We start from the raw sequence: 24,224 nt of genomic DNA, 5'->3' as shown, positions 1-24,224 counted from the left end.
CTTCATGCTTTGTAGGTGGTGCTGCATCTCTGGGACACTTGTAGACCTGGCAAGATTCCAAAAACTAAGTTGCAATTCTTGTCTAGGATGCTTCTTGCCCCATCTGGCATATATGTGCCTGGTGCACATCCTATGTTCAATCAAAGGTAATAGATCCTCCACATTTGTATAAGGCCTTGCAAGGGAAACCAATGTATAAACTCAAACTAGTTACATATATTATTTACATCACATACCTTTTGCATGTCACTGATTATTGACCAACTCAGTCCATTATCAAGCCCAAGATCAAGTTTCAACTGTTCTGAAAATCATCCCCAACTCTCACTGTTTTCTCTATCCACAATTACATCTGGTTGTTTCCATCTCTCCCAACTGCCCCTTCATTATTCCTTTTAGAAAACACCAATCAAGTCCTATTAGTCTTCTACAACCAGCAAGAAATGCTTCCATGATGGATGTCAAGCATATATAAATATTTTGAAAAACATGAGTTTCAGATGCTCCTTCCCTGATGGTTGTTTCCATCAAAATCACACATAAACACCCACTACAATTAAAAAGCAATTGCAAAGATATATGTATGTTATGTTACCTGTCAAGCAATATGGTTACCTTGCCACCAAATTCCAGAGGTGATGGAAGTGTTAGGGTTTGTAGGGTTGTTAGAAATTGGGAGACGGTGATGACAAATTCCAGTAGGTGATGGTAGGAACAAGAGGCCGAATTCCAGCAGGTGATGACGCCGGAGGAATCGAGAGATGAATTCAGGGACTTTCAAGGTCATAACCTAGGGTTTTTTTAACCGGGTTGACATTAGGGATTGGGGGTGAAAAACCCAATGTTAGCCGAGTCCAACATTGGTTTAATAAAAGTATTATTTTATTCATTTTTTAATTTTTTAAAATATTTTTATATTTATGAAAATGCCACATTAGACTAAGCTAATGGCCCATGTGACGTCATTCTGGGGGAAGGACTTGATTTACCCGTTTTGACAAGTAGAGGGACTAAAAGGTTACAGAGAGAAAAGTAAAGTGACTAAATTGGATATTCTACCTTTTTTTTTTAAAAGTAGAAAAATATGTGAAATTAAGGGAATATTAAGGATTTTTAGTAACAGTGATAAAATAATTATTAAATGCAAAAATTTTAACAAATATATATATATTGAATTAAATAATGTTTTTTATATGATATGCATATTTTCATTATATTATAAACGTCCTCACTTTTAATTAAGAAAATGCCAAATAAAAATGGATATCTACTTATACATCCTCATAAAAATTTATTTAGTTATATACCCTAAATTCTTTTTGAACGAGGAAAAATCTGAGTCTCAAAGGACAAATACGAATATTCAGGTACCACAACCGCCACGATGATAAATCCCCGTCATATAATCCTAGAAGGGAAGAAATATTGTTCCTCTCATAGGACACCCACACTAGGACTAGAAAAATAATATTAATGAATAATATTGGGCCTAGCATATAATGCGTGAACAACATTGATGGATAATATTGTTGGAGCAAGGTTTCAAGCTCTTGCCCCCTTTTATGCATTTTGCCGTGAGTTATCATTGGACTACTGGTGGTTTCTCTATAACTACATTATTTATTTATATATCCTTAAGTTGAAAATCAAAAATCAACTCACATATTTTATTGAAATATATTTTTTTAAAAATTTTAAGTTTTCCAATTTAAATGAAGTGAAAAATAATAATAATAATAATAATAATAAAGAATAGCTACATTATTTGTTTGTATACCTTTATGTTGAAAATCAACTCACAAAATTTATCAAAATACAAATTAATCGTTGCTTTTTTTTAAAAAAGTTTTAGTTTTCCAATATAAATAAAGAGAAGAGAATAAAAAGATTTAGTTTTTTAACAAAATATTTTAATTGGTTTTTTGGTGCAAAAGATATATATACAAGTAAAAATGATTTGGAGGTGTATATAAATAATTTACTATTATCAGTGGGCATATACGCAAAAAAGAAAAAAGAAAAAAAAATCCATCAACCTCTTCAACATCACACACACGCATATATAGTTTTAAAAAACAGTAGATAAATATAAATAAAAAGGAAAAATAAAAGAAGAAAATTTGAATGTTAGGTCAAGCATTTCCAAAAGAATATATTTAAAATATTTTTTTATTACTGTAAAACTATATGGAAATTTTAAATTAACAAATATATATACATAATGAACACATTTATATGAGAAAATACGAAATATGGAAAAATATTTAACCAAAAGATATTACTTTTCTAAAAAAAACACATCTTTTCATTTCCAAACATTATTATTATTATTATTATTATTATTATTATTATTATTATTATTCCATCAAGATCTCTCACAAATCATGGCAAAGTAAAAAATATGAATATAAAAATAAAAAAGATGAAGAATAAAAAAGAATACTGAACTATTATTAGAAATTAAAAAATAAAGAACATTGCTACATTAGTGCCTCCTTTTTCTTAATGCAAAAGGCAAGAATTCCTTATCCTTTATTCCCTCCTCGATTTTCATATAAGTTAATTAAAGACACAAAAAAGTTCATCTTTTTTGAAGGTCATCATTGATTCAATACTTATCTTTGCTTGTCTGAATATAAATATGCGCATGTGTAGAGTAATATATATTCTGCTTATATATATATATAAGGATATGTTCTAGAAAGTCTGCAGTTGGCAATAGTGATAGGGGAACAATGCAATGAATTATGAAACGGGGTGTTTGTTTTGTGTTGGGTTTTATAAACTTTACCGAAGGTTTCATCAGTGATGGGGAAACAGTGCAATGAGTTATGAAACAGGGTGTTTGTTTTGTGTTGGGTTTTTATAAACTTTACTGTAAGTACTAGTAAAAATAGAGTTGAACGGTTAGAATTGATTAATTTTTTACTGTGCTTCTATTTATATTGTTCATCAAAGTCACTGGTCATGCAAAATCAAATCTATTCTATTTGAATTCAGCAGTCATCTGCGAACGTTCATAAATAAAGAATTTATGAACATTCATAGATGACGTAGTCTCTCTATATATATTCTACTAAAACTCTAAAATCACAAGTATGTGATGATAAATTATTTTTTTATAATATGTACAAATTATTTCACATTTTTTTAATTATTTTTATTTTAAGTGTGCATCATAGGACGTAGTCAAATCTTTAATCTTTCGTAAGGAGTCAAATATATTGCCACTTTATTATAGTAGTGATCTTTTTTAAATCTCCTTTTTCTCTTTAAAAAAGATTAAGATGGCCCATATATATTTCAAAAGAGAAAGCTACCTTATTCACACTATATATATATATATATATATATATATATATATATAAGCTTAATAATATCTTGCTATTGATACTAGTCTTGTGTAAAGTGTTCATTTTAAAGAGAATCTGAGATCTAACCCAAAAACCCATGTAAGGCAAAAGCATAGGTGGATAGAGAGATTAACTCTTCAATTGTGCACAATTCTAGTTTCCCTTAAATGAGGTGTTTGTTGTCAATTTGTTGTTTACTTTATTATTTGTAAAAGCTTAATTACAACCATCCAATGGTTGTCCTGTTAGCTTTAAACAAAATAAAATCTTAGCGTGCACTGTCTCATGCCTTTCCAACAATGACCTTTTTTTTAAAATAATAATAATTAAGAAAATTGATTGCATACCTTTATAAAATTTGGAATTATTAATACAATTTTTTTTAACTAATATAATAAGTGTATATATAATTACGGACATATGCACAGCTAGAAATTTATTGTTCGGCCTTCCACTCTCGCCTGACAGTATGAAAATTGGGTACGCATTCTACATCGGGGACCTTTTGGCACCATTTCGTCCAATTTTTTGAACCAATGCAATAAAAGTCTTACAAACCAAGTCTTATGCAGTGTAGCCAGTGTCCTAGACCAAAAGGACGTTGGCTCTCTATAAAAATCTTTATCTAAATACAATCTTATTTGTTTATCGATCTTTTCTTTAAAAATCAAAATCCATTGTTTTCCTCTCTTATTATTTTTAAAATGAGTACAAAATAGTTTTTTTTATTTTTTAATTAATTATCGGTGAAAAAGTATATACATAAATAAATATAATTTGGACATCAAATATCAGTTTTATAAGAGTATGAAAAAAAAAAAAATTAACAATGTAACTAAAAATCAACCCTCAAACATGATAAAGACAAGGACAAAGAACTTAAAATTATTTATAGACAAGGAGAAGAGTCAAAGAAAGTAGAACAACACAAGGACATAAATAGAGATTCAATAATGTTGTTCACACAAATGTCATAGTCTCATTAAATTGGTACATCAAGCAAAAGCAACTACATATGAACAAACTCAACAAATACAAAGGTCAAGATAAGTCTACATCAAACTTATCATTACTAACAAATATCGGAATAAAAATGGGAGCATGGAATCAGCATGCTTTTCTAGCTTATTCCAACTTACCAAACATATTTCTTAATAGCTAACAAAGTGATATGACAGAATTTTCTTATATGATTACTGTCTATTATTAAAAGATTTAATTGTATATTTGTAAGATAGAATTATTTTATAAATATTCTCTTTAATGTAAATAGCATAGTCCTAATAATAGTTTTCTAATATAAGTATAATCTTTGTCTATAAAAAGATATACACTCTTGTATTACAAATACAACAATCAATCTCATCGATTTCCAACTTCATACTTTTTCATTATTTCATGCTTCCGAAAATCATATTAGTATAATTCACATAATTAAGTGCATTTAAAACTATTTCAATCCATTTGTCGGTTCAATTCTAGCTTTGATTTATTCTAATATAAAAATATCATATTAGTATTAATTATTTGATAAATTAGATAAATTGACTGTATCATTTAGTTTAGTGAATTTTAACTTTGTGTTCCACTGGTTCACCCACCTAGACTAGCTAGACTTATTCAAGGGCCGGGCTACCCACCCAAATCCAAATGCCCACAAAATTTTTGGAGGCCTTGGATAAATATGTAAGGCCCGATGTCCGGGCCTTAGATAAAAAAAAAGCCTATTTTAAAAACAGGTCGGGTTTGATTTTTATTGTTAAAAGCCCAGCTTGACCGGGCCAGGTCCAGCCCGAATTATAAAATATATTTATTAATTAGTTTTTTATATATTTATATATAATATATATAATGGTTTGAATTGCGATTGATAATTTATTAATTAGTTTTGTATATACGTATATAATATATATTTATTGTTGATTTTTATTGATTATAATGGTTTGAATTTTAGTTGTTGTAATTGAATAAATATTTGCATTTGGTACTTTAATTTTTAAGTGTTTTGTATAATAATATTTGGTCATATTCACATACTAATATTATTGTCAATTTTTCAAATAATTTATAAATTATTTGATGAAAAACCTACTTGGGCTGGTTTGGGCGGGCCTTGCATAGGTAGAGATCATTAAATTTATGTGAGTTCTGGCAAGGGTTATGGCCCAAATTTTTAAGCCGGGCTGGGCTTAGATAAGCTTGAATTTTAGTAATTATAAACAAAGCCCGGCCAAAACTTGACCTGACACAGCTCATAAACAGGTCTATGACTCCTTAAACCAAGCCAATTTAAACAAATAAGCCTAATTTTTTATAGTGAAAAAATGAAACTGATATGTATAATTTCTAATGAGGTGCCCATCAATAGGATGATTGAAAAAGAAAAAAAAATGATTTGCCAAGTTGGACCTCTAGCGTACTTGAACTCGAATCGATGGAGTATAGTAGAGAAAAAGAAATGAGTTTTAGGATCTATAATAATAGAACTCTAGTGAGTTCTCTCTTTTTACTTGATTGATCCCCTTGGTATTTTATGGCCCATTCAATAATTCAGATTTTTTTTTTAAATTTTTATTTACATTTGTATGACACTTATATAGTTATTTTCTAAAATTTTATTTTTTTTAAATAAAAAAAACCACGAACTTTAATCAATGCTTTAAGAGGGAGTTGGAGTTACCATCATCATTCATCCTTTTACTTTGAAGATCATGCATACAGTTATTTTTTTACCATATCATTTTATTAAAAAAAAAACTTTTTTTTTTAATCCATAGAATTAAATTGATAAAACAAACATATCTAGTTATTTATTTTTTTTAAAAAAAAACAAACAATTCTCTTTGATCCATAAATTTAAACCATCCATTTCATCGTTCATCCAAAACTAACTTCTAAATCTGCCCAATTCAGGAAAAAAAAAAAAAACACTATGTAATTTTCTAATAAAGAAGATAAAAAAAATAATAAAATAACTAGGACCAATTTTCTATATCAAACCGACCCCATCGAATTAAACCGTCCAAAAAAACCCGGTTCAACCAAACCGGTCTACTTCAAAATACAAACTACCCATCCCGCGCTCAAAACCTCTCCTTCCTGGGACCCACCAAACCAAAATTTTAAAAAAATATTAATAATAAACCATAATTAAATTTTCCAGCTCATAATATCCAATTAAAAAATCAAAACAGTTCACCACTTTCTTTTCTTTTATTATTTTTTATTAATTTCTAAATATAAATATATCCATAAATAAATAAATATATAAATATATAAATAAATAAATGAATAAACTTTTCCACCGATTCACCGAGTCGACCGATTCCCAATGTCTGCAAACCCTCCTCAGAACCCTCCTCAATCTCCACCTCAAACCTCCAACAATGGCCTTCTACCACTAGAGGTGCTCTTTGATTGGCTTCTCGATCCCAATTTCAGGGCTGAAGCCATTAAGTATCTCTGCAAGGTTTCCCTCTTTTCTTTGTTCATCTCTCTATCTTTCTTTTGAAGTTTTCTTTTTTAAGTGTTGTTCTATGGTTGTTGTTTATCCATTACTTTCTTGTTCTTGATTTCATGTTGAAAAGAGCTCTTTTTTTGTTTCTGAACTTGTGAATTATTGATTAGATGTTTCAATTTTGATTGTATGTGGTCCAACTTCTTGATTAGATTTTCAATTTTGATGGTGTGGGTGTTGGGGTTCGGTTCTAATGTCTTTTTTCTTGATTCTAGGTTGAAAAGATGGGATTTTTTTTGGTTGGGATTCTTTCTTCTTGATTAGATGTTTTGATTTTGATAGTGTGTGACATTGGATTATATTTTGCTGTATATGTGTCATTCTGTAATTCCGGGTTTTCAAGATTTTTTTTTTTACCGTTTTATTTCCTCTTCCGTAGATATTTCAATCTTGATGGTATGTGGCCTTGTGTTCTATTGCGGCTCTATGTGTTTTTTCTTTGTTTCCAGGTTTTCAAGATGATTTTTTTGTTCATCTTGTTTCTTTTTGAATGGATATTTCATTCTTGATGATATGAGACATTGGGTTCTATTGCTATATGTTCATTGTTCTTTGATTTCAGGTGCTCTTTTTTTTCCTTCTGAATAATTGATGACAGGTTTTCAAGATGGTTTTTTGTTCATCTTAATCTTCCTGACTTGATATCTCAAGCTTGATAGTACCTGCCATTGGATTCTATGTTGTTATGTATTTTCTTCTTTAATTCCTGGTTTTCAAGATGATTCTTCATTCATCTTGTTTCTTATTGATCAGATGTTTCAAGCTTGATAGCATCCAACAATTCATTCTATTTCTGTATAAGTGTTCTGCTGTAATTTCTAGTTCTTGATTCTGGTTTGCAAAGATGTGTCCATCTTTTTCTGGATTAGATCATTCAGGCTGGATAATATCCGGTGTTGTGCTCTTTATGTCTGTGTGTTCTTTGATTTCTAGTTCTTGATTTTAGATTGCGAAGTTGCTTTCTTACTTGCTTCTTCTTGATTGCCTTGGACCTTAGTTTTTTGTTTAAGATCATAGAAATTTAGATTTTCATCAAAGCACTATCTTTTTTTGTTCTCAAGATTTCTTTTTACCCTAGACTTTCATAATTTAGCCGGTGTCTGGAGAGGATAATCAGATATCTTCTTGATTGGATTGCAGGCTAGTGTGAGATTTGGGAAATTGTTATTTACATTTAAAATTCAATCTTGTTTATTCTCAAAATGACTTGTAGTTCATCAGACCCTAGACTGATTGGATTGCAGGCTAGTGTGAGATTTGGGAAATTTTTACTTACATTAAAAAATCAATCTTGTTTATTCTCAAGATAACTTGTAGTTCATCAGACCCTAGATTCAGAATGTAGCAACTGTTTGGAGGAAGATAATTTGATTTCTTTGAAGTTATTGAGATTTCTGTGATGATGGGAACTAGCTTGGAAGTTTAGAGTCATCCGAAGGAATCCAAGGGGCATTGTTACTTTGAAACAACAATAATATGTGTATCCTAATATGATAATTTATTTCTCAAGTGCCCCTGGAGATAGTTGAACAAAACTTTAAGATGCCAGCATGAAACATTTAATATATGCATACTTTAACTAAGATATCTTGCTTTATTGCCTGCTTTTAGACATAACATTTTCACATAGATTGCAACTGGAGGTAAGGTTTAAGGGTTTGTCCAGTGAGCACAAAAGGATGATGAAATCGAATATATATGATCTTTTAATAAATTACTTGAGGTGTCTATATAATATATGAATCTCAAAGACAAAACTACTTACTCACGTATTTTGGTGCACTGTGTTAATGTTTCTTGGAGCCCAAAGCATATGATCCTTAGCCATATCAAATCTCCAAACTAATTCACACTCATGTAGGGATGTGTGCTAAATGTCAATCAGCATAATTTGTATTCTTCATGTGGAACTAAATATTATCAGTGTTAATTATGGTCTACTATCAATGTTACAATTTGCATATAGGACAGCCTAAAGTCTGAGAAATTTTTAATGGAAAGTTCACATAAATATATTTTTAATTCTTGGTTTTATACAGAATTAAGTTTAAGATATCATTGGTTGTCATATGTATGTGTAGATTAATTTTTCATCTCATTCTCTATAGCCTTTGACAAAAGTAATTATTTGTGCTCGTATTTCTTTTTGGAGCTACTTAGCCTTATTTTTCTTATATTATTATCATCTGATTTTCATATATGTGACCAATGCTTTCCTTATTCTTCTTGCAGAAAAAGGAGTCGTATCATGATCTAGCTCTTAGACTATGGCATTCTCCTGCCCTCATTGCAGTTCTACTTCAAGTATGCACCTCATTCATTAGTTTAAGTAGATCATAAAATTTTTTGTGTATTTTATTTCGTTACTTTCTTATTTGTCACAGTTATTGGCGATAATAATTCTGCCATGTCTTGCCATTTTACTCTTTCATTTTTCATATTTAGAACCTTATTCTGGAAACACTCTTAAGAGTCCTGCCTCAGTTGGACTTAAGGTCCTGGTCTTCATTGAACTAGAAACTTTACCAATACAAAATTTGTCAGTGATACAAGGCAAATGCTTGATTAATAATAAGGTGTTATTTATGCTCCATTGTATTGAGATGATTGTTTTTCACATTTCTTAGGCTTGAGTCCATTTAATTTTTCAATGATGGAAGGCTTGGGCTCAGGCCATGACCCTAATATCAAAGGCTTGAGCCCAACTTTTGTTATGCAGAGCCAACCCAACATAGTGGCAGGCTTAGATATATGCTTACACTATAACCAAATTAGAATAGATGAGTCTCTTTTTCATTATACAGGTTTAAACTCAGAAAAAAAGTTACTTTTGACTGTAATATTTGTATTGCAGCGGTTGGTGAACAAGCAGGACCATTTTTTTTTTTTTTTAGAATAACTTTTAAGTTGGAAGGTGAGGTTTTCTCTTACCTTGTACTTCAGATTTATTTTCTGGAAATAATAATACATCCTTGAAGGTCAAAGAAACAAGAACAGATCATTAACACATCAGAATAGAACATGTGTTTATGTTGACTGGACTTTGTAACTGAACTCATAACCTGCCATAGCTTTCATTGAAGTGACATAATGAAGTTATCACGAAGGAATTAGGCCTGGTGACGGTAAGATAGACAAGACTGCCCACAATATGAAGATAGCGAGAAGGATCCTCTAGTGGTGTGTCATCTGTGGGACGAAGTTAAACATGAAGCTCCATGTAGATAGCGTTGTTAAAGATAGTTCCAAATTTTCTTGGCTGATAATTGATCAACAAAGCTCATCCTGATTGAAACATCAGTACTCATGCACAAGATGCCCATGACACGATCATCGGCAACCCGCCAGGTCTTGACAACTGCTACACAGTCGCAGCCTCATCAGGTGGATCGTCAATGAGATGAGAAGCGAGACCAACTGATCGTAAAAGCGTGTGTTCCGAAAATGCCCACTCATGATAATTATGACCATTAAGTCTGATATCCATGTGAGGAAGAACACTACTACCAAGAACTGTGTCAGAGGCTGAATTGGATCCGCCATTTTTTTTAAGTACTACTTGCAGTCAATGTGCGTAGTCATTGTAGACATCACTGTGCACATTATTGTTTGTCTGCCACTTGTCTGCACTGTTGAAATCACTGTGCATATCACTGTTTATCTGCCACTTGTCTGTCACGTCACTGCAGATGATGGTTTGAGATGACTGGAGAAGAAAAGATTAAAGTTTGATGAGATATTAAGATGACCGGATAAGAAAAGACCGGAAGTTTAATGCGATATTGGCCGGAGAAGATAAGAAGATCTAGATGGAGACCGAAAGATCTTGACTGGAAGTTGAGGAGACAAAAGAGGCTGGAGATCGATGAGATGATGACCGGAGGAGATGACGAAAGATGACCGGAATTAGGGTTTAATCGGAGAAGAAAAATCTTGGCCTGAAGTTAAGGAGACGGAAGAGGCTAGAGATCGATGAGATTATGACCGGAGGAGATGACCGGAGTTAGGATTTCTCAACCCGCTCTGATACCATGTTAGAATAAAAGGATGAAGATAGAATGATCATCTATATATCTTCTCACATTGTTTACAAGTATATATATACACTAAAGTAAATAGGAATGGCCTTTATATGTTTAACACAACTAACTCATATCATTCTCTTGATTGTTAAAAATGATCTATATCTAATGAAATCATTATCAATGTAATATTACCAAATAAACTTATTATGGGTTGAGTAGTTTATAAGCGAACAGATTCACATAACTCACCGTGTCTATTTTACTTGCAGTGACTTCTTTTGTGCTCAAAATGACTGTACATGGAATAGCATTAAGTGGAGAATGAACCTTTTAGAATAAATTAGTAACAATAGTTTAACAAAATTTCTAACTTGACCTCGTTTAGAATAAGGTAACTACATGGAGGACATTAGTCTATACACGCAAAGGAACTAGATTGGTGATGCTCCAACGTATTCTTTTTGATGGAGCTTACCAGATGTTCTAACCATTTATATTATCTTCATACAAGAGTAGTTTGAGAATATTCATGCTCATTTATTTATTATTTGATATGAAATTGGGTGACTTGTAATTTATTTTCACTCCAATCATTTGCAGGAGATAATTATGGTCTACCCCCTTTTAACTCCGAGATTTTCACCAAGTGCATCAGCTCGAGCTTGTAATGCCGTTGCTCTTCTTCAGGTCAACTGCTATGTGATTACCATTTTCCTCACAACTGTTAAGTTTTGATTTCTCCTCAAGTAATTGATTTTGTGATGATATGTCTTAAATTTGTAGAAAATAATTCTGTTTAAAGAATTATGTTGAGTATTGCAAATTCTTGTAAGATCAGGGTACTTTAATTTTCTAAAAGCTTGGTTATGTTAATGAAGATGATAATTTAGATGCACTTTTACTATGAGTGAACTTAATAAATTGTAGAAATGACTATTATTGTGCAAGAGGCTATATTTTCTCTTTTGTGTTTTATACAAAATATGACAACTATGAGTAAAGTACATAGTGAGCCTCCGACAAATAGCAGTGATAATATTATATTGATGGTTACTGACATTAAATAAAATTAGAGTAGGATGCATAATGCATGGATTATGAATTGAATTAAGATCAAAGTTGCCCAAAGGGCGTGTAATATTTAGCAATGGAGGTGGATATATTTTTAGCCTTAGATGGATCATAGTTCTCAATTCCTGACAAAACCATTTAAAGACGAAAGAAATATCTTTCTAGATTCAATTTTCATGGGCCAAGTCAAATCCAACAATTGTTTTTACTTATCAGTGATCAACACCTTGTGTGTTGGTTTTTCTGTTTTGGTAATCAATATTGTGATTTTCTTTTTTAACGCTGATTTAAACAAGCTTTTCCTGTTGTGTAGTATGTAATATGTAGCTTTACTAGTATTCATTCTCATTCTTTCAGGTATGATTTTTTTTTTATCAGGTTGTAGCTGCACATCCAGACACAAGGATTCTTTTCCTCCGTGGTAATTCATGCTTTGACATTTCACTTTCAAAGTTTTCTTTTAAGCAATATAATATGCATAGCCTTGAGTAACAGTAGCGGTGCTTGGAGTATTTTTTGCTTTTTTTCTATACCATCTTGAAGGTGAAAGATTGTTTTCTTATAATCATGAATGTTTAATTGACCTTTCATCTCAAAAATTTTCTTCCTAATTTTCATCATAATATGCTTGTTATGGCCGAGAAAACATTATAATGCATCATCTTGCTATAAGGCAAAGCATATTCAGTGTAACATGACTTACAAATTATGTTTCTGAAGGGCCTTGCAGTCTTTATAGTTGCTGTTAGTTTCATTGTTACTATGATATTTTTCTAATGTCTAAATTTCAATAATACAATTCCATGGAAAATAATATTGAGAATAGATTAAAATTAGCTGCAGAAATAAGGCCTTGTCAGATAGAACCTAGAAGAGCTCGTGGCATGGAGCAAGAATATGCGGTATCATGATGCCAGAGTTAAAAGATACAGCGGAATTTATTATTCATATCCTCTATGTAGATCTAAAGTTCCTGTTTTTTGTGTTTTGCTCTCTGCTTTTATAGCCTTGCCTTGGAGGTAAGACCTTGGTTTGACCAAGGTTGAAATTCAGCACTTCAAATTTCAACTTGGTCAATTCATTCTAACATAAAATGCCAACATTGGCATAAATGGACACATACCATGACTTTGATAACATAAAGATGATGCCACTTTATATATGTTGAAACCAATTCCTTGTTACTGTTTTCATACATCTGTTTTCATACATACATACATATATACATATATATTCATATATATATATATATATATATATATATATGTATATAAATTTGTATGCAAGTAATTTCGTGGCCATATTTTGGTATATTTGCATTCATTTTGATTATCTAATCATTATTTTTATTCAGAGCTGTCATATTATGCTTATGGATTAAGTATTTGATACACCGTATTTTTTCCAGCACAAATGCCCCTATATCTATTCGTATTTTTGCATATAACTAGTATTACAAAACCAATAGAAGAGTTGCGACTTACAACTTTTGCAGTTATTGGTGCTCTTTTGAAGGTACTTTTGCTTTTATATTTATTATAAATTTGTTCTTGCCTACACACAATCTTTCTATTATTATTGATATTTCTATGAATAAGTATGTGGAAAACTATTTAATTTTGGTTTGTCATTTTTTTGTTACTATTACTAAGCTATGGATGCTCAAGATTTTGTGACTTGGATGGCGTAAAACTATGTAATTTTAGATTATAATTTTGATGTTACTGTTATTGAGCTACGGATGTCTAAGATCTTGCTGCTTTGATGACATTTACTCTGCAGAAGTTGGGGATTTATCTGTTTTACCTGTCACTTCATTATGGTTCTTAGCTTGCATTAGTTTCCTATGCAAGAAAACTCTTCTTTTTCCTAATGATGTTTTTCATCACTAAACCTAGAATATATGGAATCAACGAAAAGTAATTTATTACAACAAATTGTAGTCTGCTCTGAATTATGTTTCGACCATTGTGTTAACCAAAATATCTTTTTTGCGTGACTAGATTAAACTTAGCAACCTATCAACGTCTTAATTTTAAGTCTATGCATTACTCAATAATATGATCACTAAGTCAGCAAACTTTGATAGGATGTAAAGCACAGAGAGTTGATCCTTGAGTATCTTAAAATGTGAGTAGTGATAAAGAGTCACTATGCTTACATTCCAAAAGTAGGTTTTTTTCACTCAAAGTCTTTGTTTTGGATCTAGCTTTCATAACAAAGGGACAAGATGTAGAGAGTAACTGTATGTGGGTATTATAGGCTTTGCTTATCAGTGTATTACTCTAAACTTACTATATAACATTCTGATGCTTCAGGGGGGAATTTTCTTTGCTGAGATCTTTTTAATGGAAACAAGGTGAGCTACCCAAGTATGAGAAGCAAATTTGTTATACTTGTGTATGGTGGTAATGGAAAAGGAATTTTGAAAGGTGTGTTAGCACAAGATTGGTATATCATGCTGCAAGTGAAAGCTTGCTAAATGATGATTCTAGATAAATAACCTTTAGTAAGGCATGGAAAGATCTAGCGTAGTGCTATGAAACAAACACTTAGAAGTAGTATCAGTTACATAAAATGCTAGCAAATAATTACACCGGAAGGTGATCATAAGGAGATAGACAATGATAAGTTGACATTCTTTTTTAGGCAAGATCATGACCCACCACACTAGTTCAGGATCATCATCAAAGGCGTCTAATTGTAAAAGGTAACATTTCAAATCTCAAAATACCATGGAAGCTGGAAGTTTTCCAATAATGCTCAGTATTGAATTTTGTATGTGAGCTTGTTGCAGAAAGGGCACAGTCCAAGCACTTGTGGTAGACCAACTGACTAGTTGTAGGGACAATTGATATTGTTGGCATAATTGTGCCACTAGAGTTGTTGCAAGATGAAATTTGAAAAACTATTGAGAAGATTATGGTTTTGTTTTTTAATACTATGTTGGAGTCTAGATGACAAATTTACAAATCATGCCAATCATCATGTTGCTGCAGATATAGAACAATGTAATAGTTTAGGTTACTTATATGGATACACCTATATGGTATATCCTTTTGTGATAGATGCCACATCATCATCATGTATGCTTGGACATGGTGTCAGATATGGCGACCAAAGCTCTAATAATGGATGCAACTGGAGTAAGTTAATTCACTTGGTTTATATATTATTTGATATTTACTGTTATGTGAGATAATGATTGCTATATAACATTATGCATCTAAAAGGTTATTTTGTAACTATTATAGATGGTTAGTAATTAATTAGAAGGAAATGTAGATGACAAATGATAAATGGTTTTTCATTATCTTCTTATTTTTCCTTACACTTGCATAATTTACCGATTGTTTATTTTTTCACATTGTTTGTTATTAATAAATCCCAACTAAATCTAAAATCAATTTTGTGACGAAAATGGATCTTTTTTACCTATTCTTTTATCATGAATTCTTGTTACCTGATAATGAAACACTTTATCATAATGCTTACAACTATTTATCTTAACCATCAATATTTTATCCTTTCAATATGTTGTGAGGACTCTTTTATGTGTTGAACATGGACTTATAGAAATAGCTAGCTCAATAGTCTCCACATTTGAAACTTTAATCATGTTACTAGCTTATTAGTTTTATATCGAGATGTTTTTCTCTTTTGCAGGTTGATGATGATGATGTTGTTACTATACTTTTTGCAAATGGAGATAATACCTCTATGCATGCACAACATGGACTTTAGCTTCTCCACTTGCAAAAGAGGTATGATACCATAAACCACTTTGATTTTTCTTTCACTTTGTGAAGGCACTTCGTAAGTGTGATGTTTGAGACATATAGAGTATTCTCTTGTGTTGTTTTAGAAGGTAGAGCTATATCGCATCTATGCTTTTCCTAACACAATAAATGGAGTTGTGAGATGCACTTCTACCAAATCTGTCAGAATTATTTTTATGCTATATGTTTTACTTAGTATACCTTTGCTCGATTTCCATTCCTAGCTACAAATCCGCATCATATTGCATTTTGCATATGAATATAGACTTGCACCTACTTATTTTGTATTGCAATGTGTTCTGCTTTTAGTGGTTTAGTCATGTTAGGAATTGTAGATTATATTAAGGATTTAATGAGTTTTATCTTCATAGTTCAAATATTTCTTTTGTGCATAATCAAGAAGAAAAGGAGAGGGAAGGAGAAGAAGAGTGGTTTGTCGAGGAGAAAATTGGATTATTCCCTTCACCTTGATTGGGAATTTACATAAATGACATAGGTTATAAATTAGGAAGATTACTAATTTTAGGAAAATTTTAGATCCTAAATTTATACAATTGTAGCTACTAAATTAGGGCATAATCAGATACGAAAACAAGCAAGTAAGCAAGAATCTTGCTAACAATCTCAACATGTTAGTAACTTGAAGGGTGGTGAATCCTCAATTCTTCGTAACAAGAACGATAAAATTAAAATAAATGGTGTAAAATAAAAAAGACAAAACACCATAATTTATATAGGTTCACCCCAAAATGGGTTGTCTTGTTTTCTATTATTGTTGCAATATTCACTATGAAGAATAGTTCAAGAGTACAAAATTACACCTCACACATTTGTTGTGGTGTGTCACATCTTCTAGAACACTTAATAGGTTTTTTTATATATAATTATAATTTTTCCATTCAAGAACTATTTTTCTGTCACGCTCTCTTTTGAAGTTACTTCCTTGCTTGCTCTGAAGAACTCACACCAACTCACACATCCCCTTCAACATCCAAAACCCCTACTTCCTCATCCCCCTCCCTTTTTCTCCCCCTTCTCCCTCCTCCCCTTTCCTCCCCCGGGCCATCCTTTTTATAGGCTAAGAGTTGACATAATTGATAATTGACTCTAATTACACACAAGGGTGGCTGTAAAGTCAATATTATCAATCAAGCCAAAATCCTGGCAATAATCTCAACATGCCACCTAACTTTACCTATATATATATATATATATATATATTATATTCCATACTCAAGATATTAGAATAAATAACAAGCAGGGTTGGATCGCCTTCATAAAGATGACTGTTTCATTCTCTGTATTATTAATAAGATCATTACAATAATATCAATAAGATCATTATAACAAGCTAGAAACACTTGTCCTGGAAATAATTAAACAAATAAATTGCATGGCCAAAGTACCTGAATCATCCAGAAATTTGATTTTGAAGAATTTCTTTTTTTTTTTGTGAAAGCATGGGTCTAGTATACAGTGTTGCTTAAGTTGAGTTTAATGCACAAGTATATGTTCACTTTGAATAGTTTTATTGCCTCTCAGACAAATGATATTCATTTATTGATGTATACTTTGTTATGTAATACAGACTGCAATCTTTAAATATTTATATATACTTTGATTTCTCTTCTACAAGAAAGTCCTTTTATGAATAAGCCTACTATAAGCCAGTATGATGTTAATTTTGTGTAGAGATTGATTTCCTAAAGAAATTCAATAACTTAACTATTTTGCAGGTTAGTGAAACATGTTTCTATGCATTTTGTTTTGGTCATATTTATCTTGTTCTTGTTTTCTCCTTAATTGCATATCCTCTCGACTATTGAAGTCTTTCAAATACTATCATCTTGATGTTTCTTTTCTATGATTTGTAGCTGGCCACCTATATCGTAATTAGAATCCTGATACATGATATTGGTCTTGAATATATTTGTTCGCAAGCCGATCGATTTTTTGCTTTATGTGTTGCTCTTCAAAAAATGGTTGTGGCACTCACTCAGAAACCCTCAACAAAGTTTCTCAGGAAAATCATTTGTTGTTATCTTCGGCTTGCTGACCATCCAAGGTATGTTCATAATATGCCCAGTAACTGTTCAGTAATGATGTGTTTTTCCATCAAAAACTGCATTGAGAATCATTCTGAGATTTGCTTTCAATGAACAGAGCATGTCAAGCTTTGCATAGAAACCTTCCGGTCATGTTAAGAAATGGAACCTTCGATCATTATCTTACTGTAAGTTTCTATCATTCTCTTATACCCTGTCTTTTGAAAACATTGCAGCATTCCACTCATTATTGATCTCATATTTCTTTATCGACTTTCATGTTCATTTCTAGGTGTATAATCTCCATTAACGCAGTCCATGAGCATTACCTTTTTCTCTAATTTAACTTATTTAGTGTTGTTGGAACTGTCAAATAACTTCTGAGATATCATTGTGAACACCGTAGAAATGCTCGTAAAAAAATAAAAGGCGATAGTAAACTCTCTCTTTTTTTTTCTGAAAATCTCATTTAAAATCATCTTCTTTTCGGTAACTATTTAAATTTTGAGCCATTATGTTGTTTAGTTGCCAGACCTTTCAATAATTAATACACTTATAACACATTCAAAACATCAAAAAACACCTTTTCAATGAGTATTCTTGTTCTTGTAGTTGATGTATTCATGCCTTTCTCTTACAATATATCATAAAATCTCAAAGAAATGAAAATGAATTACTGATTTTGAGGCTTGAAATACTTAAAAACAAACAAAAAATAGACTTAAAATTACCAAACATTCATTTTGTACTCTTTTTTTTTCTGTTCATATAAGTTTTGACCATTGCAAAGCTTGTTTTTTAACACCCGAGTAATCATCACATTGCAGATGCAGGATGATCAGGAAACTTGGTCATTAATTCAGCAGCTGATACTGAAAGTGTCGTGAGAAAACCTCGCAGTTTTTTTTTTCCCGGTCGAGGGGCTGTTCATCGCATCATATTGAAAAGCAGGGGATAATTTCCGGTGATTCGTTTATCTATTTCGTTTGTAAATTAATGCATGTTAGTAATTGTCAGCTTCTTATTAGGATCAATAAACTTGTATAATTCATCTTATTGTGTGTAAAAAGCATTCTTAGTGGTAAATGAACTGTGAAAAAACAGTATGAAAAATATTACAGTTATTAGATAGTTAAAAAAGCTCAAATGAAGATGGTGATTCCTTTCATAGTGAAAATGTCTCTCAGCCTTTGTTGGAATTGTGAGGTATTTTTTCTTACTTTGTTTATGTTGGTGTTATTTTGTGGATTATATTTTTTTTACAGTTAATTATTCGTGATTTTCTAAAAACTTTAATTTCTAATCTCTCGTGTAATCATGGCCAATTGTGTGGTCAACTTGTGTTCTTCATGTTTTCATCAAATCAATATAGAAACTTTCTTGTGTAATTTTGGCCAATTGTATATCTAATTGCTGGGCGTAAATTGATACGTGGGTCATTATAAAGAATATTTCGCAAGTGACTAGAGTTTGTGGATGAGGGTATGATTTTAAGAGTGTGAGCAAAGATTATTTCCGGGTTATCTCAACACATAACATTTGCCGTGGGTCTAGTCCCCATTTAATTCACCGAGAATTGTGTATGCCTCTAATTTTTAGAGCAAGTCTCACGGTTTATCTTAGTAAATGAGGTATTATTATTATTATTATTATTATTATTATTATTATTATTATTATAACAGTCAAAAAAATCATTTAAAAAATATATATTGGCCTTATTTATAATAAATACAGTTTTTTAAAAATGTGTGAAATATAAAACACAATTTTATTATAAAAATTTACTCAAATGTCTTTTATTATTCCCCACTTTCTCAATTGTCAAAAAGATGAAACCATTTTTACATAAAAATTAGTTGACGATGAGGAGAATTTGTCACTCTATCGGGCCTGTAAAATCTTGGACCATGTTGGGCTCTATGGGCCGTCCCACAGTAGAACGCCCAAATGCTTGTTAGCCTTTGTTTTTGTTTTTAATTCCCTCTTTTGAGAAAATAAGAAATTTGTGGAAAAAAATGATTGTTTTACCACCCCACTTGCATTTGATTCTATGATTGAAAAAGAAATAAAAAATAAAAGAATTTTTCTATAATTTATATAAGAAAAATAGTAAACAACTAAATAAAATAAATAAACGATTCTATGATGGGCCGGCCCATGGGCCTGGCCCAAGTTTTCTTATATTTGATACCTTGCGCCAAAACCACGACGAACTCTTTCATCGTAGAACCCAAAAAGATCGCCGACCGGATCGGGCGGCGGGCGCCGACGAGGAATGGCCGGAGATGGCGAGAAGCCGCTCAGGAGGATCGCAGAGGCCTTCGAGGGCTTGGCTGAGATCGCGAGCTCCAAGTTAACGCCCATGGAGCTCGCCCCATTATCTCAAGCTAGCTCCCTTGTTTCCGTCCTCTTTGGTTGCCTAGGGTTTGCCTTCAAGTTCGCTGAGATGGATTATGTCGCCAAGGTATCTGATTTTCTCTCTTTCTCTCGAATTTTATTTCTTTTTGTGCTGCTTTGATTGTTGTATTTTGGTTGTAGGGTTGATTAATGTTTTTGATGGAATTACTCGGTGAGTGATTGCATGTAATATACGTGGATGAATTAGGGTTAGGGTTGAATCAATCAATCAATTAATCATAGTTGGAAGCCAGAGTTGGAAGGAGAAAGAAGGTGAAGAGAGGTGGATGATGATGTTGTATGTTCATTCATGTATGTGAATGATGAATTATGAATTATTGAGTGATTGAATTGAATGTCAAGTCTGTTGCCAAGGAGCTTTTGTGATTTGACTGTGAAGTATTGAATAAGCTAATGAGGAATTTATGTCTTGTCAAATTTAGGAATCATGTTGAGTGTACTAGGGTTAGGTCAATCAGCAATAGTTGGAAGACAGGGGTGGAAGGAAAAATAAGGTGAAGAGAGATGGATGAAAATGTTGTATGTTTGTTATAATGCTCATCAATATGTTTGTTGAAATTATAGAGGGAGTGATTGCTGGAATGCCAATGATGTTGGTAAGAAGCTTTTTTGATTGACTGTGGAGCAGATGATAAGTGAAGAACTTAGGTCCTGTCAAATTTAGGGAAATGTGCTATTGAAGCATACAAGGGTCAGGCCAATCTGCCATTGCTGGAAGACAGAAGGAAGGAGAAAGAAATGAAAAGAGGCAGATGATGATCTTTTATGTTTTTTATTTTGTTCATCAATATGTTTGATGGAATTATTGAGTGAGTGAATGCATCAAACACCAAACATGTTCGCAAGAAGTGGTTTTTGATTTGACTATGAGGTATAGGATAAGCAAGAGAAGAACTTAGGTCTTATCAAATTTAAGGAAACATGTTGTTTGAGTTTGTCTGGGTTTGGTGATTTTGGTCAATCAGCCATTTATGAAAGACAGAGGTGGAAGAAGGCTGGATGATAATGTTGTATGGTCATTATATGCTTTTCAATATGTTTGATGGAATTACAGAGTCAATGATCACATAGAATACTGTCAATGTTGCCAAGAAACTTTTTGTGTTTTACCCTGCAGCGCAGGATAAGCAAGTGAATAACTTAGTTAGATCCTTCTCAAACTTAGTAAAACATGTTGTTTGGGACGTTGGGTGTTATAGGATTATATGATCAATTAGCCCTAGTGATCAGCTAGAGTTGGAAAATGGGGTGGTGGGAGAAAGAAGGCGAAGAAAGATACAAGATGAATGAGAAAGTATTGCGTCAGTGTAATACTCTTATCACTTGTACTGAATTTGTACCTTCCATGTTAATATTGATGGGCTAAAATATGTTAATGGAGGGAGCAGTGTATTCAACGTTGAAATTTAAACCTAAATTTAGGTTGAATCATAACCATTTTATGGTATGGGACTGATTGCTAGACTCTGCTGTGAATATGCCCTACTTAAACTATGATTTTAATCTAATTTTGGACCTTAAACTATGATTTTAATCTAATTTTGGACCGTGCTTTCTCTGGATGCGCTATTATGTAGTAAGTAACTAGGCTGGCCTTGCAATCCAAAAAAATTGTCTGTTAGCCATTCCTACTTATTATGTGATAACTACATAGTTTGGAATGATTCAGGGCAGCTGATGTTTTTATTTCAGCATCTTAACTCTCATGGCCAACCATGCTCAAATTGTACTAGTTAAGAGTCAATTTGCCTGTTCAATATTTCAGGTTTTGATGGTTTCCTTCTGATTTGATTTCCTAATTACTACCTCCTTTATTAATTTTTTTCAACTGGGATGGTCTCCATTTGGGTTTTAAATAGTTTCGTTATGTTATCTGGATTTTACTGTAATTTTGTTTATATGATTAGGAATCTTTCTTACAATATCCATGCTTGTTGTTGCTTACTGTTTCTAAGGCTTACGCCTTATAAATCTTGTCAACCTTTTAAGTTTGAGATATAGTGATGAGCTCTTTACATCTGCCTTCACACAAGTTCATTCTTTATTTACTGCTTCTCATTTGGTTCATGAGGTGCTAAGACTTGGGTCAGGCTAGCTTTGTCCTCTAATGCCTTAAGCTCTACTATATCCTGCAATAATGCTAATACTTGGGTCAGGCTGCTTCACATTTGGTTCTTGACTCATGAGGTGCTAAGACTTGTCATGATAACCATTGATTTTAATCCTTGCTAGAAGACTGTTGCCTTTAGTTCTACTATATCCAGCAATAATGGTTGCTATGCAATTTTGGAGTTTCATCCTCTATGGCTTCTCAACTGGCATTCATATTTGTGCTCTTGCACTCCAATAACACCCATGCACATAAAGAATTATCTATATTTTATGCCTTCCCAAAGTTTGAGTTAATTAGCTTATTCTTATATTGCAGTAAAATGCATTTCCAGAATTTCATTCGATTTGGTATTTTATGCAGTTCATCTAATTCTCTTTCCTTATCATTTCAACCTTAAGAGTTACTTTTCTTTTCCCATACCAGGTCGATGATCTATTAGAGGCTTCAAAATCTATATCTACAGTGCAATCAATGATTGATCTAGACATACAGCAGAATCGTGTAAGACAAGCTGGCAGTCATACACGAAATCTTCTGAGAGTGAAGCGTGGACTTGACATGGTTAAAGTGCTATTTGAGCAGATCCTTGCAACAGAGTATCTCACAACCCTTTTGTCTTAATATTAGTTTTGATATTTGTAACTTGGCCCATTTTGTCCTTTACTAAGTAGGTACATATTTTGAACAAGGCAATTACTTACATTGATGAACACTTAAAAAATGGCTTACCTACAAAAACCAAAGCAAAATAAACAGAAATTAGAAGGCATTGCAAGCTTGACTTCCTATATTGTCAGTTCATTCTTCTTGTCTTAATTAGAAGCTGCATTGACCATGTGTTGAGATTTCGCATCTTAATGCTTTCTTCTCCATTCTAACCTGGGGCATCATTTTAGTTTCATCAAGTTTCTGTTGTTTTTTGTGCTAGTTTCTCTTGTTGATGAATTTTTCTTTTCTTCTTTATTAATTCAGTAGTTATTGATTGCACATGATCAATCTTTTCAGTGGAAATTCCCTCAAGAACCCAGCATCGGTTGCTTATGCAAGGGTTTTTGCACCTCACCATGGTTGGGCCATCAGAAAAGCCGTTGCTGCAGGAATGTACGCCCTTCCTACAAAATCACAGCTCTTGAAGAAGCTAAATGAAGATGGTGAGTCTCATAATACCAATTTCATAATGTCATGAACATTGTACATACGAAACCTGAAATATTGACTTGAAAACATTATTTGCATGTTTTGGCATTAAAGCGATCACAAGAGTCGATCCAATTTCACTGATCAACTTTTTGTTTTTGCTCACAGAAGCCTCTGCCAAGGTCCAGATGCAGAAATACATAACAGCATCCACACTAGTCATTCCTTATCTCGAAGAAGAGTTTCAGACAAGGGAATTGGGTCTTGATTGGTGAACGGCAAGCGGGACAACATTGTCATCGTCTTTCCCTAACCTGGTACTCACAATTCAATTCTTTCAGAGACACTACTGCACATAGTCTTGTTCTATAACATGGTGCTATAGATTCCTGCGAGACATTGTATCCCTGAATTTAATTTATTTGCATCTGAGAATGTTTTACTGTTTTGGTCACAAACTATTCATTAGACTCTAAAAATGAATGTTTTATAATTGTTGCTTATGTGATGCAAGAAACACTATGCCACTCATATCAATTTTGATTTTATATTTAACTTGTTTTATAATTTCCCCTTTAATCTCCGTCAATTCTGCTTCTCAAATTTTTGGTAAATTGATGCCAGCTGCAAAATATATATATATATATATATATATATATTAGCAAACATCATCCAGGGACGGTCACAGGAACGTCTCCCAATTTTGTAAAAGATTGAGAGAGAATACGGATAATAGATATTGAAACAGATATGTGCATGAACAGTT

General features: G+C 32.2%; 1 protein-coding gene and 1 pseudogene across 1 annotated transcript; both read left to right on the top strand.

Moving 5' to 3' along the window:
* Positions 1-6,684: 6,684 nt before the first annotated feature.
* LOC120267358 lies at positions 6,685-18,863 on the top strand (annotated as a pseudogene).
* Positions 18,864-19,996: 1,133 nt separating this feature from the next.
* Positions 19,997-24,006, top strand: LOC120266494 (accelerated cell death 11). The gene is made up of 4 exons (XM_039274127.1): positions 19,997-20,254; positions 22,745-22,917; positions 23,327-23,472; positions 23,627-24,006. Exons 1-4 carry the CDS (start codon positions 20,066-20,068, stop codon positions 23,731-23,733), a joined length of 615 nt encoding a protein of 204 aa, XP_039130061.1. The 5' UTR covers positions 19,997-20,065; the 3' UTR covers positions 23,734-24,006.
* The last annotated feature ends 218 nt before the right edge of the window (positions 24,007-24,224 follow it).

The sequence above is a fragment of the Dioscorea cayenensis genome, chromosome 8 (genome assembly GCF_009730915.1).
Source record: "Dioscorea cayenensis subsp. rotundata cultivar TDr96_F1 chromosome 8, TDr96_F1_v2_PseudoChromosome.rev07_lg8_w22 25.fasta, whole genome shotgun sequence".
Taxonomy (NCBI): domain Eukaryota; kingdom Viridiplantae; phylum Streptophyta; class Magnoliopsida; order Dioscoreales; family Dioscoreaceae; genus Dioscorea; species Dioscorea cayenensis.
The sequence above is the reverse complement of the archived record's forward strand: the minus strand, read 5'-3'. Positions and strand labels throughout refer to the sequence as shown.

Excerpts from the sequence above, each read along its gene's own strand:
- LOC120266494 (XM_039274127.1), top strand. The coding sequence starts at position 20,066 with ATGGCCGGAGATGGCGAGAAGCCGCTCAGGAGGATCGCAGAGGCCTTC. Across the intron at positions 22,918-23,326 it reads GAGCAGATCCTTGCAACAGA|TGGAAATTCCCTCAAGAACC; the intron begins GTATCTCACAAC and ends CAATCTTTTCAG. Across the intron at positions 23,473-23,626 it reads GAAGAAGCTAAATGAAGATG|AAGCCTCTGCCAAGGTCCAG; the intron begins GTGAGTCTCATA and ends TTTTGCTCACAG.